The 24659-nt window shown below is 40.0% G+C and overlaps 1 protein-coding gene across 1 annotated transcript in view; it reads left to right on the forward strand.

Moving 5' to 3' along the window:
- USP34 (ubiquitin specific peptidase 34) overlaps positions 1-24659 on the forward strand; it is a 617663-nt gene that overhangs the window by 5244 nt on the left and 587760 nt on the right. Inside the window, exons 2-5 of the mRNA XM_063301132.1 lie at positions 10283-10370; positions 14487-14910; positions 16688-16738; positions 18917-19066. Coding sequence (XP_063157202.1) covers positions 10283-10370; positions 14487-14910; positions 16688-16738; positions 18917-19066 — 713 coding nt within the window. The remainder of the gene's footprint in view (positions 1-10282; positions 10371-14486; positions 14911-16687; positions 16739-18916; positions 19067-24659) is intronic.

Raw genomic sequence — 24659 nt, forward strand, 5'->3', positions numbered from 1 at the left:
GAGGGCCTTTGCACACCTTCGGGTTGTATGCCAGTTGTGCCCATTCCTGGACCAGGAGGCTCTACTCATTGTCACCCATGACCTCCCGTTTGGACTATTGCAACGTGCTCTACATGGGGCTGCCCTTGAAGAGCTTCAGCTGGTACAGAATGCAGCTGCCTGGGTTGTAAATGGTGTTGGCTATTTGGCACATGTAACACCACTGCTTTGGGAGCTGCATTGGTTGCCGGTGTGTTTCCAGGTGCAATTCAAGGTGCTGGTTGTCACCTTTAAAGCCCTTCATGGCTTGGGACTGGGTTATCTGATGGACCATCTTTTCCCAGTTGTTTTTACCTGTCCAATCCAGTCCGGCAGGATGGGCATGCTCCGGGACCCTTCAGCCAAGGAATGCCGGCTGGTGGGGACCAGGAGACACACCTTTTCTGCCATGGTGCCTGCCCTCTGGAATATCCTCCCTCCCGAGATTAGGGTGGCCCCAACCCTTTTGGCTTTTCAGAAGGCCTTGAAGACCTGGCTTTGTGCCTGGGCCTGGGGCCCCGAGTGTGTGAAGGGCCCTGTTTCATGGTAGTGCTGACACCAACAGATTTTAATATCTCTTGGCTGTATTTATATTTAATTTTCTGTATCATTTTAATTGTTTGACTGTTTATTATTATTGTTAGCAGCCCAGAGTCACTGGTCTGGGATGGGTGGCTGTATAAATTGAATGAATAAATAAATATCTGAATGATGTTATTGGGAACATCATCGTAACTCAAGCTATGTTCCTGTGGATATCTGGATTTTAGGAATGACCCACTTGAAGATATTAGAAATGGCTCTCCCTCATCAGCATAGCTCTTGCTCATCTCAGCCATATGGTTTCTTTCTTAAAGATATGGGAAGGTAACTTTTGACATCTCAGTCCTGGCCACCTCACATCTTTCCTCTTTATGGAAGGGATAGTGAAAGAGCCCTGATACAACATTCCCTAAACTGATTTTTTACCTGCTCCCAGGCATTTACAAATCACCTTTTCCTTGAAAATCCATCTAGGGCCTTACATGTTTATGACCTTATTTTTCTGTTATGTGCCAAACATTTTTGCTCATATTCCATACTTGAGAGTATTGTTCTCTTAATAAGAGCACTGTTCCTATTTTGCTGTGCCTTATTCTTTGAACTGTCTCTCAGCATGCATAATTTTTTAAAAAATCTCTGTAAAACTAATATTTGTTCTGATGCTTTAATAAAAGCCCTAATCTCATTTTCCTATTCTAAATATCAAAGTAGTTGTAATTTTTTATTTCAGTTACAAGTAAGTTGATCTGCCTATCCTTTTGTTTTCCTTCAGTTGTTATGGTTGCAACTATAAAGTATAAATTCTTGGGACAATGGCCTAAATGGATACATTGAAAAACTATGTAAATAAACTGTGGAGGATACTTTTTCATATTTTTTGTTTTTGGAGGAATTTTGCATGGTATATTTCATCTATATCTGCTTTTGTAACTCAGATTGTATTAATGGTTTTCTTAATTACATTCTCCATTAAGACCAAGAAAAATATCTGTGGTAGCTGAAAGGGAGATATTACCATTTATGTTAAAGGAGGCAGCAGTTGCTCTCCCTCACTGACCACATAAGATTGATTTCACCCATATTCTGGTGTTAACACAGTAGATTTCATCTAGAAATGGTGGAGATTCAAAACAGCTTCCCTATTATCTTATAAATTTAGTGACTGGGAATTTGCTTTAAAGTTAAATAAGGCTTCCCAGTGAATACTTCTGTCAGTTAATGTAACATTCTTTTAATGTTTCTATAATAATTGTTTCTTAATTTTTATTTAGTTGTCTTTGACCTTTAGTTTATTCTGTTAATCTACACATTGTTATTCTGTTTCTTCTGTTAATTATTCTGTATATCCACATATAATCTACACACAGTGTTCTTTTTGTTTTGTTCACTTTCAACAGTGGATTTCTTATGCTATCTTCACAATGTCAATCTTTATTATTTATTTTTTGAGATTTATTTCCTGTCAGTATAGCTTCATAAACCCTTAAGACAATTCAAACAAATCACAAGATCAATAAAATTTAATTAAATGTTTACAGTTCATAAGCATATAGAATTAGTAAAATCCAAGGCCATCAGATCTCATGCTGAAGTCACAAAAAATTGGAGAGCAATCATATGTAAAATATTTATTGGAATAAAATTCTTTCACATGTTTTCTGGCACTCCTAAGTGAAAATAATTTCATAAAGTCTTTTCATAAAGCACTTCACTTTTTTTTAAAGGGCGAATATCTTGTCCAGCATACTAGGCATGTTTTAGGTAAAGCTGCACTTAAAGCAGAGCCCAAATCGCTCAGTCAGGTCATGTGTATGAAAGTGTTCCTTGAAATAGTGTTTCTAAACCTTCAGGAATGTAAAGTCCCATCCAAATATTATTTAAAGCTACAATCTTGCGTGTGTATGTTTGTAAGTAACTGGGATTAACCACCATTGAATTGAGTGAGATTTTTCAGTAGAATTATACAGTGCAGTCAGGGAATATTTTTGTAGGTTGAGAAAGGCTGTTTCAGATTCTCATCTCTACCCATAGGACTTACTTGACTTCGTTTTGCTGAAAAAGTGCAGTTTGGGATTTAGTACTGTTCTTTTATATCAAAGAAGCTGATTCCTAATCAACCCTCTGCAATGTCCACATGTTTCTGCTGCTGCTTTATCCACTCAATCATGTCTGACTCTTGGTGACTTTATGGACAAGAGCTCACCGCGCAACCCTATCAAACACGGCTTCTTTCAGTTGCTGAATTGCCTCAGGGAACCCCTGCCCATTCAGGCTCAAATATAGGCCAGAAGTTATGAAGTTGTTATATTTGTTTCATGTGTAGGCCTGTATATATGTATTAACAGTGTTCTTAAACTTAAAGTAAAGAATGAAACTTACCTCTTTAATGTGAAGTTGATGAAGTTGAAACTTTTTAAATCGGGATCTCCCAGGGAACCCCTAGGGTTCCATGGAACCTTGTTGAGAAACCTTTCAAGTGGTGGCTAAGGTGGCTGACATTGAATCCAATAATATCTGAAGGACCATGGAACCTTGGTTGAGAAACCTTTCAAGTGGTGGCTAAGGTGGCTGACATTGAATCCAATAATATCTGAAGGACCATAGATTTCCTTTTCTTGCCTTGAAGTAAGTTCTAACAGCTACTTTGTTACTCTTAGTTTTCGTGGGCAGATAAAGAACCTGACCATCTTTTTCTTTCTGGCTATTGTATATGATAATATTTAAGTGGCCATCCACAAATACATGTTCCCTTTACTGCCCTATAAGAAGATGTGGGCCTACACTCACTATAATTTGCTCAAGTTGCTGCTTGCTTCAGTGAAAGAGAAGCAATGGAGGGAGGATTGTGGAGGATTACCCTAGGATTGTGGCAATGCACAATGCGTGATAAAAGCAACAGCATTAGGTTAGAGGGTGGAGGAGGCAGCAACCTCAGGGTAATTTCAGCAGTGGACAGTGAGTAGTGGTTCCATCTAGCTCTCTTATTTATGTCTTTTGCTTTCTCTGTAATTCTTGTAATGCGATGGGTATAGCTAGCTTTTTAAGTAGGCATGGACCATGGTTCATGGGCTTTAGTTTAATTGGGTTCCTTAAATCTCTCCATTATTTATAAATGGAAAATACTTCTTATATGTTAATCCCTTGACCATACAATGCATACATCCTGTTAATACAATAGACTTGTCTTAGTCTTTTTCTAAGCTATTAGCATGTTAACATTTTCTACTTTTGATCATTAATTTTTGCTTGGTGTTTTGGCTTTTGATTTTCGATCTGTAAAATATGTTTTCTAAAAGTAAAGAGTTAATTATTATGTTCTTTATAATGTACTATGTATAAGAAGATATTTATATGCCTCCTAAATGTGATTTGTTTGAAATCAATATGTGGCTGTGCTTGCTTGCTTGATTAGTTGCTCTGCGTTATTTTCCTGCTTTGTGTTTGCTACAGAGGCATTTGAATTGAAGTACTCTTTACTTAGAAAGTATTGCATCCTTCTTTTTAAAAGATACTGGATGCTTTGCATGAGAATATATTTTTCAAAAGAGGAAAAGTGGCAAGTTGCTATATGATGGTTAGAGAAAGATGTAATGATACCACAGATTGTCTAAGTGCATGCAGTAGCTGTATATATAACTCTAAATTAATTTACTGAAAACTGTGTGCATATGACCCCTCTTGCACATGTCATATTAAACCGGAACATGTTAACCACATTTCAGTCTAGTGTTTTCTGATGATCCAGCCCATATGGTTAATTTGAAGGTCAGTATGTCATGTGAATCCAAAAAATGGAATTAAATGACTAAACCATGGCTAAGTTAATAATGGAAGAATATACATACATGTTTTGAAAGTTAATGATTGAATAGATAAATAAAGGATTTCATTGCTGTGCTCTGCTGTGCCATATTACTATCTTGAGCTGGGTCTCTGAATTTATTTCTGTATCCCTATGAAAAGAATTTTTAGGGTGGGAGAGTAGATTGTAAATGTCCAATAAGTATTGTGTAGGCTAGTTAATTAAATTATGGAATAATAAAATTTTGAAATAGTGTAAGTACAAGATTCTCAAAATTAGCCACTCTTGAAGGTTTCTGTTTCATGTTGTACTAATTTAATACCTAAATACATTTATTTATCATAGAGAATATTTATTTGTTTATTTACCAAGCTTGTATGAGACTCAATTTCACCTGGACTGGCATATATCCACCTGTAAATAAATAAATATTTGCTGAGTGGCTTGTATCTGTTATTGACATAAACATGTAAATCAGGTTAAAAGATATGCAGAGAATAGTATTATACAAACACCAGAGAGATGCCAGAGAGAAATAAAACTCTGTGTTAATCAATTTCCATATTATAGAAGAGAGCAGCTCACAAAGTTCTCATCCCCAAGACCTGTTGAAAAATCCAAGTTTTGATAACCCTTATGAAACCCAACAACATAGAGGTAATCCACATTTTCAGGGTGAATGCTATTCCAAAAAATGAAGGCAGCTATTGGAAAAGCCCACCTCCAAGGCCACTGAACAGGGTAGTTTCCATCGTGTCTTCTGAGTGCTAGTTGGTGTTCATGGATATGCTCTGCAGTCTTCTGCCTGTCTGTCCTACATAGTGGCTCTTACAGTCCTTACACTGTAGATAACTCCTGTTTTTTCTTCCTGGGCTACTGGGTGTTTTGGTTTACTTAAGATGTTTTGGAGGACTTGGTTTGTGTGCCATGTGGTTGTAATAGTCTATTGGTAGTTGCTGAGATGTTTCTGATGTATGGCAGTGTTATCGTTTTCATAGCTTGTGTTGGTTGTGCTGAAGTGGGTTCAATGATCAGGCACTTTTTGATAAAGTTGCGTGGGTATCCATTTTGTTGGAAGATGCTGTACAGATGATCTGTTTCCTTTTTCTGGTGTTCTGGGTTTTCTGCAGTGTGTTTGTGCTCGTCTGAATAATGTTCCTACACTGCCCTTCTTGTGGGAGGTTGGGTTGTTACTTTGGTAATGGAGCACTTGGTTAGTGTGGGCTGTTTTCCGATAGACTTGTGTTTCTAATTTGTTGTCATTTCCTCTACTGATGAGGATATCCAAGAAGGGTAGTGTGCTGTTTTCTTCTTCCCTTGTGAATTTTATCCCTTTGAAGATGATGTTGATTGTTTCATGTGTTTTCTCTAGTTGTTCCTTTTTTATTATGACAAAGGTGTCATCTACATACCAGATCCATAATTTTGGTTGTATGCGTGGGAGTGCTATGCTTTCTAGATGCTGTATTACAGTCTCTGTTACAAGTCCTGAGAGTGGTGATCCCATGGGTGTTCCTCTGATCTGTTGGTATGTTTGTCCATCAAATTGAAAGTAGGTGGTGAGGCAGAGGTTGATGAGATCCATGATTCTGGGTATTTCACACTTAGTGTATTTGGTTATCAACACCCAGATAAGGAAATATTAACACACCAGGATTAACACCAGATGAACAATCAAACAGTAAACAATACCCTAATCAAGGAACTACCAAGGAGAGAACAACACCCCCACCAACACTGTCAGGGCAAGCTACTGTATATAAACAGAACAAACCCCACTCCCTTCTAGCACTGAAGATGTTGCCTAGTTGGGCAACGAAATGTCTGCAAGCAAACAACCAAGCTCAGCATCAAGGACTCCAGAGTTCAACCCTGAGCTACAGATACTCTTTTCTATTGGAAGGGACTTACTCAAAGTTCCAGCCGTTGCAATGCCTCCATGGTCATGTGAACAAAATTCAGGTGCCTGACAACTAGCTCGCACTTAAGACCAGTTATAGCATCCCGCAGTCACATGATTGCCATTTGTGACCTTCCTTGCTGGCTTCCCCCAAGCAAAGTCAGTAGGAAGCGGCAAGGAAGGTCATAAGTCGCTGGGGTAAATCTCGCCCTACCTTTCTTTCCCCACATGCACCATGCCCTCCTTCTCACCTTCGCTCACACACACCCTGCAACCTTTTTCCATGGCCTCCCTGTGATCTCACACATGCATGTATGTACCCTGTGCCCTCTCTCCCTGGCCTCCCTGTGATTGCACAGACACACATGTACCCCCACCTTCTTTTCATGGCCTCCCTGTGATCGCATGCACCCAGTGCCCTCTTTCCATGGCCTCACTGTGATCACACAAGCATGCACCCCACGCCCTCATTCCCCTGCCTTTCTGAGCTTGCATTGCACTGAGCATGTAGCCTGTGCTGGGCTTCCCAGGGCCTCCCCCACCCCCCTGTGGCACTCCTGTGCTCCTTACCAGGGACTCCCTCTACTTACTGCTTAACAACCCCATGCCGGTTAAGTCTTGGGTTACAACAACCATCGGATTGCGGTAGCTAAGTGGCATCATGGTTTATGACCACATTGGTCAAATATCCCTCCTACCTCTAAAACAGGTTGAATTCATTTTCCTTCTCCCTCCAAAAATATACATCTAATTAATACCTGTTGAGTTTTGGGCTGCCTAAGTCCATGATTGTTGTTAACTTTATAAAATGTTCAATTTTTAAATTTATAACAATTAAAATTTAAATAAGTTCAGAATACATCCTGAGAAGAAGGAAAAAATCAGAGGGGTTGATCTAAATGCTTTTTGTATAATGCTTTTCTTTTTTCTTTTTTCTAATTTTTTCTTTCATTACAATATCAAATTCCAAAGAAGAAAGTTAAATGCTTATAAAATATGGATTGCAGTTAATGAGTTTATATTATAATCTGTAAACATGTATACATGGAGCCAGTTTGGTGTAGTGGTTAAGGACGTCAGACTAGAAACCAGGAGATGGTGAGTTCTAGTTGTGCCTTAGGTGTGAAATCAGTTGGGTGACCTTGGGGCAGTCACTTTTCTCACCCCTATAAGAAAGAACTGCCAAGTCACTTCTGAAAAGTGCAGGGGGCAGTTTCAGGAATCCAAAAGACTTGAAGGCACGAATTTCACATGTGAATGTGATATGCTATCATACTTTCTAGTTTCTGTAGAGATAGTCCTAGACTTACAACTGTTCGTTTAACAACGGTCCAAAGTTACGATGGCCTTGGAATGGGTGCTTTATGGCCTGTAAAGCACTTCTGAGCATTGCAAAATGCCCCCCCCCCGCTGTCACATGATTGCATTTTGGGCACTTGGCAACCAGATTGCATCTATGACTGGTTGCAATGTCCCACAGTCACGTGATTGCGTTTTGTGAAGTTTTTTGCCCTTTTACAGCAAAAAATGCTTATTGGGGAAGCTGGATTTGCTTAACGACCACCATAAAAATGGTTGTAAAATTGGGTCCGGTCATGTGGTGACTTGACTTATGACTGCAATGACTTATGATGGAAATTCTGGTCCCAATTGTGGTCGTAAGTCAAGGATTACCTGTACATTAACTAAGAAATACATAAACATTTTAACATGTCACTGGTACATGTATTTGCAATTTACTCATATTCTCATATTGTGGTGCATAAATTTGTACTTGGTTTGGAAAAGCAGCAGAAAACGATGTTTTTTCCACACAAGGGACATCAGAAATTAAAGGGAACGTTGCAGGGAAGTTATAAGTGGGAGTAGGAGGTGACGAAGTGGTTTCCACAATAATTTGGCAGTAGGTTAGGAGGAAGCTCAGTGTGGTGGTGAAGATAAACACTCATGCACACATACATGTACATACATATATATACTGTATATATATATATTGTATATACTCTGTGTGCGTGCGAGTATGTGTGTGTGTGTGTGTGTAGTGTGAAAAAGAAAGTACACCCTCTGAGTTCTATGGTTTTACGTATCAGGACATAATAAAAATCATTTGGTCCTTAGCAGGTCTTAAAATTCGGTAAATATGACCTCGGATGAACAGCAACACATGACATATTACACTGTGTCATTCATTTTACAAAAATAAAGGCAAAATGGAGAAGCCATGTGTGAAAAACTAAGTACACCTTATGATTCAATAGCTTGTAACCACCTTTAGCAGCAATAACTTGAAGTAATCGTTTTCTGTATGACTCTCACATCATTGTGGAGGAATTTTGGCCCACTCTTCTTTACAATATTGCTTCAGTGCATTGAGGTTTGCACGCATTTATGTACAGCTCTCTCAAGGTCCCGCCACAGCATTTCAATCGGGTTGAGATCTGGACTTTTACTGGACCATAGCAACACCTTGATTCTTTTGTTTTTCAGCCATTCTGTTGTAGATTTGTGGTGTGCTTGGGATCATTGTCCTGTTGCATGACCTAATTTCGGCCAAGCTTTAGCTGTTGGATAGATGGCCTCACATTTGACTCTAGAATTCTTTGGTATACAGAAGAGTTCATGGTTGACTCAATGACTGCAAGGTACCCAGGTCCTGTAGCTGCAAAACAAGCCCAAATCATCACTCTTCCACCACCGTGCTTGACAGTTGGTATGAGATGTTTGTGTTGATACGCTGTGTTTGGTTTTCGCCAAATGTGGCACTGTGCATTATGGCCAAACATCTCCACTTTTGTCTGTCCAAAGGACATTGTTCTAGAAGTCTTGTGATTTGTTCAGATGCAACTTTGCAAACCTAAGCTGTGCTGCCATGTTCTTTTTAGAGAGAAGAGGCTTTCTCCTGGCAACCCTTCCAAACAAACTATACTTGTACAGTCTTTTTCTAATTGTACTGTCATGAACTTTAACATTTAACATGCTAACTGAGGCCTGTAGAGTTTGAGATGTAAGTCTTGGGTTTTTTGCAGTTTCTCCGAGCATAGCACAGTCTGACCTTGGGGTGAATTTGCTGGGACGTCCGCTTCTGGGAAGATTGGCAACTGTCTTGAATGTTTCTCACTTGTGAATAAGTGTCTCCACTGTAGAATGATGGACTTTAAATTGTTTGGAAATGGCCTTATAACCCATCCCAAATTGATGGGCAGCAACAATTGCTTCTCTAAGATCATTGCTGATGTCTTCACTCTTTGGCATTGTGTTAACACACACCTGAGACCAGCAAACTACTAAAATTTCGGCTTTTATAGAGGTGGTCGCACTTGCTGATGATCAATTAAGGGCATTTGATTAGCAGCACCTGGCTGCTACTTAGCCTCTTAATACCTATGGAAGCAGTAAGGGTGTACTTAGTTTTTCACACATGGCTTCTCCATTTTGGTTTTAGTTTAGTTTGTAAAATGAATAATGACACATGTAATGTGTCATGTGTTGCTCATCTGAGGTTGTATTTACCTAATTTTCAGACCTACTAAGGACTAGATGATTTTTATTATGTCCTGACACGTAAAACCATAGAACTCAAAGAGGGTGTACTTTCTTTTTCACACACACACACACACACACACACACACAAATATTGGGAGCAAGTTGTCAAAATTGTAATAATGTGTTCTAATCTTAGAAATTAGTTATTCTAGTTTCTATCTGATTTTAATGTGTTAATATATCAATACAAAAAAGAAATATAGAAACGTGGCTTTCTGAGTCAATATGCGGCCTGCGGGGATACTTATGTATGGTTTTGTGGCCCCCATTTGATTTGGACACCACTGTTCTATAGCAACTTAGTTTAACATCTTAATATGTTGAAAAACTTTAAAGTATGGTAACGCTATTTGATTTTTAATGTTTTGTTCCTGAAACATTTGAATAGTCATTTTTTATCCATTTATTTTTAGCAGAGTATATAAAAAACTTTAAACATCCTTCACGACACTGATAATACCATTATTTTTCTTTAGTATCAGACATTGATGGTGCCGATGGATTGCAACTCAGAAAGGAGCATGCGCTCAAGGTTTTTGCTTATATCAATTCTTGGACACAAAGGTAAATCTGTTTTTTAAGTAGTCCCAATTTATGATTCATCTATGTGGGTGTTTATGTACAGATAATTTGAATGGTAAAAGTAGTAAATATGAGAAAATTGGTCTAAAGATAAAATATTTCATTTATTACTTCATTTCGTATTAAATGGAGAAGTCATTGTGGTTTACACAGTAACTTGTGCTTGAATTTCTGGTAAAAGTACAATAGTTTGGGACTGTTAAAAGGGCTGTGATTTTTGGGAGACTGTTGCATCGATTTCTCAGTTTGTAGGACATTCCATTTATAAAAAAAAAAGTGCTAGTATTCATGGCTGTGTTACAAATATCTGGCAGTGTAGAATTTTCTATACCTGAGCAGATCTTTCACTGCTAACAGACTGTTTCAAAGTAATTTCAGTGTCACTGTGAATTAATGTTTGCCACTATTCCCTTCACAGTTGAACACATTTTAAATGAATCATTTGTATCTGTATGGTTTCAATGGAATGCCATTACTTATTGGCATGTACGTAGATTATTAGTACGTGCAGCCATCAACATTGTGGCACTGACTGCTTTTCTTGTGCCTGTTTAATATAAAAAAATTGCCTTTTCTTTCCCTAGCTGATAGAAACATTTATGTTGGGCACAGGAGATGAACCCCATCCTTTTTATTTGCAGAATGCTGAGGGGAAGGGGAATGTTGGACTTTCACTTAATGCTAAGAAAAAGTCAAAAGTAGCATGAAATATCTCTTCTTTCCAATGTTATAAGCAATACATGAAGTGGCTCTCGTTTAGCACTTAATATTTGAGAAAGTTGTTATGAAAAACTCATTTTTTAAAAGGAAGTATCACTTGCATATTCAGTATTGTCTTGTCTGCCAGTAGAAAAGCAACTATCAAAGGGATAGATTTCCATACCCCTAAAATCTGCTCTGGCAGTTTAGTGGGCCCTCTGAAGGATGGTACGATTGAATGGAAGGGATTTAAAAGAGTTCCATTGTATGAGCAGGTCTACTTCTGCAGTATTGGACATAATCCATATTATTTAAAGATACACGGCTTTATGTTATACTTTTTAAAAAATCAAGGATTTGAATTCTATTTGTACATTTGCCTTATTTAAAATCGTAACTAAAAAAACTGGCCGGGTTTCAGTTGTGGCATCAGTCACGACACCGAGGCAGGGGAGGTGGGGTGGCAGTTGTCATCCGAGAGTCTCTAGTGGCCTTCAGGGGTGCTGTTCCACAGGTGGCCGGTTGCGAGACCCTGTTCTTCAAGTTGGGGTCCCAAGAACAGTTGGGGGTGTTGCTGCTGTACCAGCCTTCCTACTGCGTGGCAGCCTCCCTGCCTGAGCTGCTAGAGGCTGTCTCGGGACTGGCGGTGGAGTTCCCAAGGCTTATGGTCTTGGGGGATTTCAATCTGCCATCCCTGGGGCGTGCCTCAGAGGTGGCTCAGGAGGTCTTGGCTACCATGGCAGCCGTGGGCCTGTCTCAGATTATTCAGGACCCGACTCAAGACAGTGGCCTCACTCCGGACTTGGTTTTCTTGTCAGAGCAATGGCAATGTGATCTGAGGGGAGATCTAGATCTGTTTCCATTGTCATGGTCAGACCATGCCCTGGTGGCCCTGAGATTCTCTTGTGCTGCCCCCCTCTGCAGGGAGGCAGGACTCATTCAGTTGGTCTGCCCCTGGCGACTGATGGATCCAGTAGGGTTTCAGAAGAAGCTGGGGGTTATACCCATGGATCTGCTGTGTGGTCCAGCAGAGGTCCTGACCACAACCTGGAAGAGGGAGGTGGCCAGGGCCTTGGACAGGATCGTGCCTATGCGGCCTCTCTTGCCCCATTCTATGCAAAACTCCCTGTGATTCATGGAAGAGTTGTGGATTTTGAGGAGGGTTAAGAGACGCCTAGAGCGCCGCTGGAGGAAGACAAAGACTGAATCTGACCAAACACAGGCTAGAGCTGCTATTAAGGCCTACCTTGTGGCGGTAAGCACAGTGAAACATCAATATTTCTCTGCTCTTATTGCGTCCGCAGAATGCCACCTGACGGCCCTGTTTAAAATTACTCCATCTTTATTAGGTAAGGGGGTTTAGGCTCCCACCTACAGGGCCGTGTGGAGGAGTTCTCTGAGCATCTGCAGGATAAAATCACTCAGATTCGTTCCAAATTGGACTCTAAGCGTGGGGCAGAGTCTGAGGAGATGCCGAGGGAACGTACTTATCCTGTTATGCGGGAACAGTTTGATCCTGTTGGGCCAGAGGAAGTGGAGGAGGATCCTCTGGACTGTGAATGCAACCACATGTCATCTAGACCCATGCCCCTCCTTGCTGGTGAAGGCAGCCCCAGAGGTGACATGTGGTTGGGTCCAGGTGATGGTTAATGCATCCTTGAGAGAGGGGGTGTTTCTGGCTGCCTTTAAGGAGGCACTGGTGCACCCACTCCTCAAGAAACCATCATTGGACCCTACTGTTCTGGACAATTTTTGTCCAGTCTCCCACCTCCCCTTTTTGGGGAAGTTGGTTGAGTAGGGGGTGGTGTTACAACTTCAGAGGATTCTGGATGAAATGCCGTATCTAGACGCCTTTCAGTCAGGTTTCAGGGTGGGATATGGGACAGAGACTGCATTGGTCATGCTTATGGATGATCTCTGGCGGGAGCGGGATGGAGGAAGTGCATCCATCCTGGCTCTTCTTGACCTCTCAGCAGCTTTTGATACCGTCAACCATTGCATCCTTCTGGGGTGGCTCGGGGAATTGGGGGTGGGAGGCGTGGTTCTGCACTGGTGCACCTCCTTCCTCCGGGGCCAGTCCCAGTCGGTGGTGATAGGGAGCAAGAGGTCCGACCCTCGGCCCCTTCTTTGTGGGGTGCTGCAGGGTTCGGTACTCTCTCCGCTCCTTTTCAACATCTACATGAAACCACTGGGTGAGATAATCAGTCACCATGGGGTGAGGTATCATCAATATGCTGATGATACTCAATTGTACATCTCTATCCCGGGTGAGGTAAGTGATGCTGTGACTGCCCTCTCGCAGTGTCTGGGGGCTGTAGGGGTCTGGATGGGGAACACCAGGCTTCATCTGAACCCTGGTAAGATGGAGTGGCTGTGGGTTAATGGTTCTTCTGTATCTGGGACATTATCATCTCTGGTTCTGGATGGGGTTGCACTGCCCCAGACAAATCCGGTGCATAATCTGGGGATCCTCCTGGACTCATGGCTCCTGCTCGAAGAACAGGTGGCAGTTGTGGCCAGGAGGGCCTTTGTGCAACTTCGTGTTGTGCGCCAGTTATGCCCCTTCCTGGATCGAGACAGTCACTTATACCCTGGTCATCTCCCACATAGGCTATTGCAAAGCACTCTACATGGGTCTACCCTTGAAGAGTATCCGGAAGCTTCAGCTGGTCCAGAATGCAGCCACGCAGGCAGTGATGAGTGCCCCAAGATCGGTACATGTGACACCACTGCTGCGCAAGCTGCACTGGGTGCCAGTTTGCTTCTGGGTCCAATTCAAGGTGTGGTTATGACCTTTAAAGCTGTACATGGCATGGGGCCAGGCTACCTGAGGGACCATGTCATCCCCATAACATCGACCCGTTCCACCTGGTCATGCAGAGAGGGCATGCTATGGATCCCATCAGTAAGGGAGTTTCACTTGGTGGGATCCAGGAGGCAAGCCTTCTCTGCAGTGGCGCCTGTCCTTTGGAACATTCTGCCCCCGGAAGTGAGGCAGGCCCCTTCTCTCCCAACCTTCCAGAAGGGTTTGAAGACCTGGTTCTACCACCTCGCCTGGGATGGGAAGGGCACCAGCTCTTCCTGGGGGTGGCTGGTGATGTAGAGTTCTCCTTACCGAATGGAAATTTTCCCACTTGGATTTTATATTTATATTTATTATTTTAGTATTGTGGATGTTGACTTTGTAATTTTATGTGCTGAGGTTTTAAAGGATAATTTTATTGTGAACCACCCAGAGTCCCCCTCTTTGCGGGGAGATGGGCAGTAATAGAAATTTGAATAATAAATAAGTGTAGTTCAGCAATATCAAAAGACCCCATGTTGTTCACATAAAGTACTTGGTACAGTTATTTGTAGAACTCTTAACTTTAATTATTATTTTTGCCTTTCTTTAAACAGGCAGTGTCTATGCTGTTTCAAGGAATATAAGCATTTGGAGATTTTCAACCAAGTTGTGTGTGCACTTATAAATCTAGTGATTGCTCAAGTACAGGCTCTTCGGGACCAGCTGTGTAAACATTGCACTATTAACTTAGACTCAGCATGGCAAGATGAAAATAATGCATCTGATGAGCCACTGAATGTAGAAAGAGAAACTCATGGAGAAGAAGAGAATGCAGACAGACACAAAACTACAGAGAAAAAAATAGATCCTGGAAGAACTTGTATCCTGACAGAAGAAGAATCCACACAAGGTTCTGATGCCTTTAGCATATGGAGCACTGAAGAGAAGGAAAAACTCTTGCTTTGTGTTGCAAAAATCTTTCAGATCCAGTTTCCTCTGTATACTGCCTACAAGCATAACACACATCCCACAATAGAGGTACATGTTATCCAGACTGCCATTTTTTGTGTGAAAATGAAATAAAAGTTAGCTTTAATTCCTGAGTGTTATAAAATCTGGCAATAATAATAAGTATCCTTCATTTGAAGTATAATCAGCATCTGATAACTTTCTGCAGCTGTCCTAACTAGAGAGATGCAAGTAGCTTATTTATATGAGATATATATATATAGCAAGAGAAGTGAAAATATTTAGGTGGTTTGAATGGAACAATCTAATGTATTTCCTGTTTATATGAGCGCAGTAACTTGCAGGGAGGTTGGTTTACCTTGTCTTCACAAAAGTCTTGTATCAGAGAGTGATTAACTCAGGGCTATCTAGTGAGTTGCATAAATGAGCAAAAATTTAAGTCAGGTCCAGTTCAGACAATCTGGTTATTGACACAACACAGTGGTGCTTTCAGGCTAAATTTGAAAACCATGCTCAGAAACAGTGATGTTTGAAGTCATAATTACATAAGTACATGCTGCACTTCACTCTGGTAGAGTTTTCAGTGCCTGAAGTTGGACCAGAATCTGCACATTGGTGTGTGTGTGCAAGTGTGTGCACATGCGCGCGCGCACACACGCACATATATATAAAACCAGCCGACTCATTTGGGTCAAGTAATATTGCAGATCACTGACCCACAAGGAACCTTTAAAGTATATATGCTCTAGTCATTCTACTACGTTTTTAATAATAGTAATAATTTAACTTTATGTGCCACCTGACTCCCAGCAACTCTGGGCAGTTTTTCTAATGTAAGCTGTTACTGTTTGGCAATAATTCTGGCCCCTGATTTCGGTTCTCCCAGGGGTCCAAATCTAGACTTGTACAGCTTGGGATTCAAATATCCAGAGCAGCAGAGGCAGGTATTCGAACATTTGGAAACATTGATACAGTAGGTCCAGTGACATTTTTCAGTAATAAATTCTGCTATTGTGATTCCTTGGGTTATTGAAAAAAGTCACCATATTCCAAGGACTTAAAGGGATGTTACATGTAATAGAGAAGTTGTGCTTATTTGGCTGGTTAATAGATTAACTGTTTTTCAGATGATACATTTTAGCAGGACATAAATGTCCCATCTTCACATACACCTGTGAGGGTGATGTCTGAAGCCTTTGTTAATCACAGGTAGTTGCATGACAGAAACAGAGTTCTGGATTTATGCTAACTTTGGTTTGTATAAATAGACCAGCATTAAATCATATTTTAAATTTGGCTTGTTTGATCCTAACCATCTTAAGATTTAAAAAGTGAGAAAAAGTTGATGAGCTTGAGGGAGGCTAACATTGACCATGTGTTGTTATACCAGTTTTAAGTAACATTCAAGTACAGTAACGTATAATTGTAAAGCAATGAGTATGTCTTCCTTTCCATCAGAACTACTGGACTTGTTCATTATACATTTGGTGCAAGACTGCCATTCAGTGCTGTGAAATAATGTGATTTTTTTACACTTGCCCTTGAACACATTGTTCTACTATCCCTGGGATAGGTTTGAATCCTAGTTTCAGTATTCAAAGGGATTTGTTTCCTTATGCTAATAACTGTTACGCTGAGTAATTCACTAGTTTGGACAACATACACAAATTGAAATGCTACATTTTTTACTGATCCTAGAAGAGATACAAATTTAGCATAGAACAGAGTAAGGGAATGATAATATATTAGATTTTATGTCCTGATAATTATTTTCTGCAAGTGTGCCTTAATTATTTTTACATATTTGTTACATTCATAATTAAATAATTTATGCTTTTTTAAACAGGATATTTCTGCACAAGAAAGCAATATATTAGGGGCATTCTGTGATATGAATGTAAGTTTTTCATTTCTTTTTAAAAATGCACAGTTTCAAAAATTACAGCCTATTAATTTTGTTAATGAAATCATTCTAGTGGCTTGTGTATTGTCCTGAATACAGTTCAAATAAAAGTTCATTAAATAAGATTCTTAAGCTGCACTATACTGAATCAGTATTATTTTACATTGCCTATTTATTTCATGTACCTTCTACCTACTGTAGCAAATACTGAAGGAGGCTAACATTTAAAAACATACTGAAGGAGGCTAACATTAAAAATTATAAAAAGTGAAAATCTGGAATTAATACTAAAGTTAATAAAAGTCTGGGGAAAATATATCCATCTGTACAGATTATCTAAATACTGACTGGCCAAATATAACATCCAAAGGACTTCATTTTGTAGCCTGGAAGCAGTCCAAGGGAAGTCTTTCTCCTGTATGTTAAAAAAAAAAGTGGGTCTCTAAGAATGGAGGTATCTTTAAAAAAGCTTCTGCTACAGATCTTAGTGATCAGACAGGTTTATAATAGGAGAAGTAGTCTGTTACATATTCAAGTCCTAAGGTAAAGGTAAAGGTTTCCCTTGACATTAAGTCCAGTCGTGTCCAACTCTAGGGGGCGGTGCTCATCTCTGTTTCAAAGCCGAAGAGCCGGCGTTTGTCCGTAGACACTTCCGTGGTCATGTGGCTGGCATGACTAAACGGAACGCCGTTACCTGCCCGCCGAAGCGGTACCTATTAATCTACTCACATTTGCATGTTTTCGAACTGCTAGGTTGGCAGGAGCTGGGACTAGCAACAGAAGCTCACTCTGTCACGCGGATTCGAACCGCCAACCTTCCGACTGGCAAGCTCAGCAGCTCAGCGGTTTAACCCGCATTTAGTAATTTAGAGAAACACCTTATATTGCTGATTACTTACTGGCTCATTCTGTGCAGATATTTCAGTATAGGCATTTTATAGTCTCTGTAGCATACAGTGATTTTAGCATAGCTGCCTAATAGCTGCACCTGTTGAACACTCACAATGCAGTGCTCAAGATGGGGCATAATCAAAGAGTGGATAAATACGAAAGCCAACCTCAGGAAGGGTTTCAGCTGGTACTTTAGTCTACAACCTTCTGCATGACTAAATCTGGGAACATATAATACCAATTCATTTGGAGAACACTGAGTTACAGCAGGTGGTTTTACCTTGATGGCAACAGCTCTTCAGATATTCATGCCAGACATCTTTACTAGCTATACCTGAAGATAATAATTATGCTGCTCAAAAACGATGTCATCACTGAGCTATAACCCCTTGTACTAGTCTACCTACTCAGTATTGTTTGAGTTTATGTATTGTAATAAGCCACAATGTAGTTTTGATTATACATGAACTCAGCTATTGTGGTTTGTAAACCATCTTCTCTGCTTTAACAGAATTAACATCATAATGAATGCTATGTAAATCTGTATGCAGCCTTGCATTTCGTGTTTGAGTGCCTGATACCTGTGTTGGATTATTAGAATCTTGCACCACTTATTTACTTAATTACTTATTTTTCAGTTTGTATATCTGTGTTGGATTAACAGAAACTTGCACCACTGATTGATTGATTGATTGATTTGTATGGCCACCCAGCTCATCTAAGCCACATATAAGAACCATCCATAATTTCAAACAACTTAATGCAAGTTTTTGGCTGTTGGATGGATGGACAAATACAGCTGCACTCTTTCATTGTGTATAGACTGTTACGAATGACTGTACGCAACTATACACAGTTATGTTCTTCATGGGTCAAACTGTGCAAAGCCCTGTGGTATTTAGAGTTGAAGGGCCAAATAAATCTACAATGACAAATTGAAAAAATATGTAAAATGAATATGCTCAGGCTTTTCAGGGACTTCAAAGCAGTTCAGCCTTAATGTATAGATCTAAATATATGCAGAGCATATGAAATGTAAAACTACAGAAGTTTCATACATATCACAGCATTATGTAGATTTAGTTCTCACTTTCAACATCTAGGTCAAAATCAATACATTGAATTGTGCTTTGAAGTCAAAAGGAAGTTATACTGACCCTGAAATCTTGCTTCAGTGCGCATGGAGATAAGATTTTAGAATAGTATATAGGAGTAATTATTTTGAATGGGAAAGGTATGTGTGGATTTTTTAAATGTAAAAAACTGCTTTTATTTCTATAGGATGTAGAAGTACCGTTGCACTTGCTTCGCTATGTTTGCTTATTTTGTGGAAAAAATGGCCTATCCCTCATGAAGGACTGTTTTGAATATGGAACTCCTGAAACGTTGCCATTTCTTATAGCACATGCATTTATCACTGTGGTTTCTAATGTAAGTATATGTCTACAGTTCTCTAATTTTACTAATGCCATGTGTAATAACGTTTCCACCAAGAGATACTAACTTGAATTCAAATCTAAACAACTATATTCTCAAGCTGTGGCATTGATTAAACTTGTAATTCTCATGGTAATGCTAAAATGACAAAATTGCTGCTTTTAAAAATTGGGGATCACTTTGCTTTTATGTTTCTTACTGTAGTCATTGGCTAAAATTCCAAATGCAGAAAAATGTTTAGAAGTTTGCAGTATCTCTGTTCTATTTTACATAAGTTTTCAAAATTCCTTTTTGAGTTCTGGTCAAGATAGATCCTTTTTAAGGGTGGGGATAATTAGGTAACAGTTGTCACCACTTCCACATATGGGATCTGGACATTGGTTTTGTTAATTAACATTGATAGATATTGTTTTATTATTGCTAAACTTCTTTCTCTAGTTTCCATTCATTTCTTTTCTATTTCAAGTAAATCAAAGCAAAATTTTAAAATCCACATTTTTTCAGAAGTTGCCATTCTCATGACGTAACAAAAAAAGCAATTTTTCCTCTTTTCCTGCTTCTGCTGAATTGTGGAAGTAAAGTAGTAAGACACGCTCAACTTTCTGAGAGGGATAACTCCAAATGAACTTCTTCAGAGTTGCTTCTGACTGACTCTTGCCTTGCATGAGTTCTACATGGCCAACAACTGCTGCCTTTAGGTTTGTCGTCACGGTGATTGAAAATAAGCAAGAGACCTATTCATAAGCTGGATGTAGGATGAGATGGGAATGGCAGAGTTCATTTCCATTGATACCACCTTGTTGTAGAAACTATATTTCTCATTTTGACATGATAGCATAGTGAAATACAGCTTTCACATAGAATGCTTCTTTTGGTGTGTGCTATCTGTTGGTAAAGCAGTGTGACCAATACCCTATGAATGGGCATTGACAGAACTCTCCTTTTTAATAAATAAGGACCCCCTCAAAGGGGAACTTTTCATTGAACGTATTTGGCGTATACCATTTGAAATTCTTTTGTTCGCTGAGTAATGCTGTCTCTTATCTTTGATGGTTACTGTCCTAAAGTCAGAGCTTTTGAGAGTTGAAAATACACTATTTTGCAAGCCACTAAAAGTAATGTGGCCCCATAGTAACATACAGTGAGATCAGATACTCAGTTAATAGACAAAAATGGAGCAGGCTCAAAACCGGTCATTGAATGATAATTTCAGAATTAATAGAATTCCTTTTTCATTTGTAATTCAGAATCAGCACTATTATAGTGCTGAGTAGAAGGGAGACTCAAATTAACATTTAATTTCTAAGTTTCTCACAGTCTTAACCAATCTTAGTGCAGGCTTAGTTTGTTAGTAAGTACAGGATGCCACTTTTATTCAGAAACTTCTAGAATGACCATGGCCTGTTAAGTATTAAAGTGGTAATTTCTGTACAAAATTGAAGAGTAAATTTGCATGCTGGTGACAGCAGTCATTCATTCATTCATTGAATCTATATGGTCACCCATCGGTTCATTACTCTGGCTAACAGTTCACACACACACACACACACGCGCACACACACACACAGTTGGATCTGGTGGGATAGGCAGAAACCCTCAGGGAGAGATGCTCCCAAAAGTAACCTGGCCCTGTGCCATGCAGGGCTTTAATGTGATAACTGGCTCCTTGAGTTGCACTTGGAAGCATACTGGAAGGCAGTGCAGCTTGTGCAACAGCAGTGTAGCATGGGTGAACCTTGGTGTGCCCAGAACTGTGTGTACTACTGCATTCTGGACCAGCTGAAACTTCCAAGTGTTTTTCAAGGGCAGCCCCTTGTAGACCATATTACAATAGTCCAATCGGGAAGCAACTAAGGCATGAATGACCATGAGCAGAGCCTCCTGGTCCAGGAACAGGTGCAATTGGTGGACAAGATGAGTTCATGCTAACTGCTTCTCACCCCCACCCTAGTCACTGCTTCCATCTGCTCTCGAGCAGAAGCTGTGACTCCAGGAGGAGTCCCAAGTTGCGTACCAGTGGTTTCCAGGGGAGTGCTACCCTGCTGAGAGTTAAAAATGAAAAGTCTCTAGATCCAAGATATCCAAAAACCCAAAGCTACTCCATCTTGCTTGGGTTGAGTCACACCCCCTTCTTTCCCATCCACATCCTCTCAGCCTCAACACTGTGTAAGTACCTTGATGGCATCACTTGTTCAGCAAGGGGTAGAAATATATAGCTAATATCAGTATATAGATGATTTCATCCAATCCCAATGAATGATCGTACTGGTTTCATGTAGATATTAAATTGGAGTGGAGTGAGGGCCAAGCCCTGAGGCATCCTACATAAAAGGGGTCTAGAGCTAGAACCTCTCTCCCTCCCTCTAACACAGATCGGAACTGGCCCTGGAGGAAGGAAGAGAACCACTGCAAAACAGTGCTTCCCCATTCTTAATACCCCAGGTTAGTCCAGAAGGATACTATAATAGATGATATCAAAAGCAGCTGAGAAATCCAGAAGGGCAAGGATGGATGCACCATCCCCCATCCTGGGTCCTCCAGAGGTCATTCATAAATGTGACCTTTCCTGTCTCAGTATTATAACCCAACATGAACCTTACCTGAAAAGGGTCCAGATAATCTGCTTTCTCCAGGACCCTTTAAAGATGAGCATCTGCTTTCTCCCCTGGTTGGAGATTGAAGAGAAGTTACCCAGCATTCTACCAGTACATGCACACATTTCCATGTATGTATAACTTGCAACTTTTCACTCCATTTTTGCTGTTAAACACAACTACCTTGGTTTTGAAACATAAATCTTCCATTTCTTTTGTTGCTTTATCCCTGTCTGCAAATTATACAAATTCTACAATATTTTCTCTAATTAGGCAAAAACCATAACCAATGAGCATCCTCCAGACCTCCTCCCCTTAATGAAAATAACTCATCTATTTCCTCTTCCTTGTTTTGTGAACAGACCTTTGGTTTGGTTTTGGATTGGCTTTTATGGATGTCTCTGGACAATCCAGCTTTTCTGTCTCTCCCTCCTTGCTTTTTGTTTCCCCCAGGACATAGAGTCTTCAAATCACCACATCATCTTGTTCCCACCCATCTGTTCAGGTCACCTAACAAAATAGCCTTCTACCCCCAGAGCACATTCACTTAGGAAGTTGAGCAGTTTTCCCCTAAACTCATCCTGGTACTCTCATTATCACCATTCACTGGAGAACAACATATAGTAATCACCATTCTGCTTCCACGCACCCCTAGATGAAACCAGCTCATACCTTCTGACATGTTTTACCTTATTCATAATTAAAACAATACCTTCACTTTCTCATGTATTCATCCACTCCCCATCACCAGATCATGTTCATTCAGATCTATTGTATCCTCCCTCTTTTCCTAGTTTCATAAACATACAACTTAATCTTTTAAAAAAACTGGTTTCTTAATTATTTTAACTATTTTCTTTTACATTCAAATGTGCAATGTCCCATATGCTGTGATTTTCAACAGATGGATCCATAAATATTGACGACCATCACTTTGGTCAGCCAACTGCTTCAGGGCATGCCACTTATGTTGGCTGCTACCATTGGAGTCTGCTGTTCACACACAAGTTTGTGGAAGTGAAGCATGTCCCAATCAAAAGAGCTCTCTGTGGACCTAAAAAAGCAAACTTTGTCAGTACTTCTGAGGCTGGATGATCCAGCAGACTATTGGAACAGTATCTTGTGGGCAAATGAAACAGAAGTAGAACTTTTTGACAAACTGACAAACATACTTTGAGAAAACAGAACACTGCAGTTCCAGCAAGAGAACATCATCCCAGCCATGAAGTATTGTGATGGGAATACAGGTAGTCCTCGACTAAGGACCACATTAGGGACCAGAACTTCTGTTGCTAAGCAATGCAGTCATTGAGTTGCACCCAATTTTATTACCTTTTTTGCCGTGGCCTTTAAGCAAATCACTGCAGTCGTTAAGTGAATCACATGGTTCCCCATTGATTTTGCTTGTCAGCTGGGAAGGTTGCAAATGGTGATCATGTGACCCCAGGACGCTGCAATCATTGTAAATACGTGCTGGTTGCCAAGCGCCCAAATTTTGATCACATAACCGCAGGGCCGCTGTAATAGTCATAAGTGCGAGGACTGGTCATAAGTCACTTTTTTTCAGTGCTGTTGTAGCTTCCAACGGTCGTTAAACTAATGTAAGTTGAGGACTACCTGTATATGGTTTGGTCTGTTTTGCAGCTGTCATGGTATGCATCTAAGCTTAAATGAATGTGGGTCATGCAACACAACAGTAATCCTAAATGCAGAAGTAAACGTGCAACAGAATGGCTGAAAAAGAAGAAATGTTGTACCCTGACCTTAATCCAACTGAAATATTGTGGCATGCCCTGGAGTTTATACAAGATAGTTTGAAAATATCAAGTTGAAGTAATTCTGCAAAGATGAATGTTCAAAATACCTCCAAGCTGATTTGCAGGATTGATCAGTGGTGCCAGAAAGGTTTAAGTAAAGTCTGCTGCTAAAAACGATGCAGTCAGTTACCTTTTTCAACAAAGACACTGAATGTTGGATCAGTGTGTTAATAATATGACACAGTACACTGTTTTGGGCATTATTTGTTTAACCATCATCTCTTTATCTATTAATAGGATTTAGAGATGAAGCTCTGATCACATTATAGATCACAGTACAGCAGGATGATGGCTAGTTCTAAAGTTCACAGACAGTTACTTTCACACTATAGCCAGTGTTCTATATTGGTCAAAAGACTGAATTTCAAACCAGGAATTCCTAGTTCAAATCTTGCTTAAAACATGATCTCAGAAGATGAGGTGGAAGATCATCATACCTCTGATCTTCATCTGCAGTAATAATGGCTTTCTTATGGAGCGGTTGTCAGGAGTATTGAGGGCAAAGGTAGATATTTGGGATCACCATAGATTTTTGTCAAACGGTGATGGAGAACATCGTTAAAGCAGAGAAGTAATGCTTCACTTTTCCCCCGTTGGTAACATCTTTCTTGCAAGTACCTGTCTCTACTATTTTCTTGTAATGTGATAAACTTGCATTTGAAACTCTAGATCAGTGTTTCTCAACTTTGGCAACTTTTAAGATGTGTGGACTTCAATTTCCAGAATTCCCCAACCAGCATGATGGCTAGGGAATTCTGGGAATTGAAGTCCACACATGTCAATGTTGCTATGGTTGAGAAACACTGCCCTAGATGATGTTACAAAGCAGTTGGGATGAGAGGGCTATAGAATTGGTCATTAAGTATCTTTCATCTTTTTATCAACTCATGCTCTCCTCTCTTACTTTGTAGCTGTTTAATAAAAATCAAAATCCCAGGCATGACCCTCCATTAGTCCTGCCCTGAAATAATACATATTGTTTTATGCATTAGAATGACTAGATAAAATATGAGTTTATTGTTGGTGGTTGATTCTGTTATTACATATTTCCCTTTTTCATTTCTATTTGCCACGACATTCTTCTGTATGAGCTTCCAGTGCAAGGTTTCGTATGATAGTGCTTTCTTTCTATTTCCATGGTTAGTGCTAATGGAAAAGGCATCAATAATAAGTTTT

This window comes from Candoia aspera, chromosome 1, assembly GCF_035149785.1.
Source record: "Candoia aspera isolate rCanAsp1 chromosome 1, rCanAsp1.hap2, whole genome shotgun sequence".
Classification (NCBI taxonomy): Eukaryota; Metazoa; Chordata; class Lepidosauria; order Squamata; family Boidae; genus Candoia; species Candoia aspera.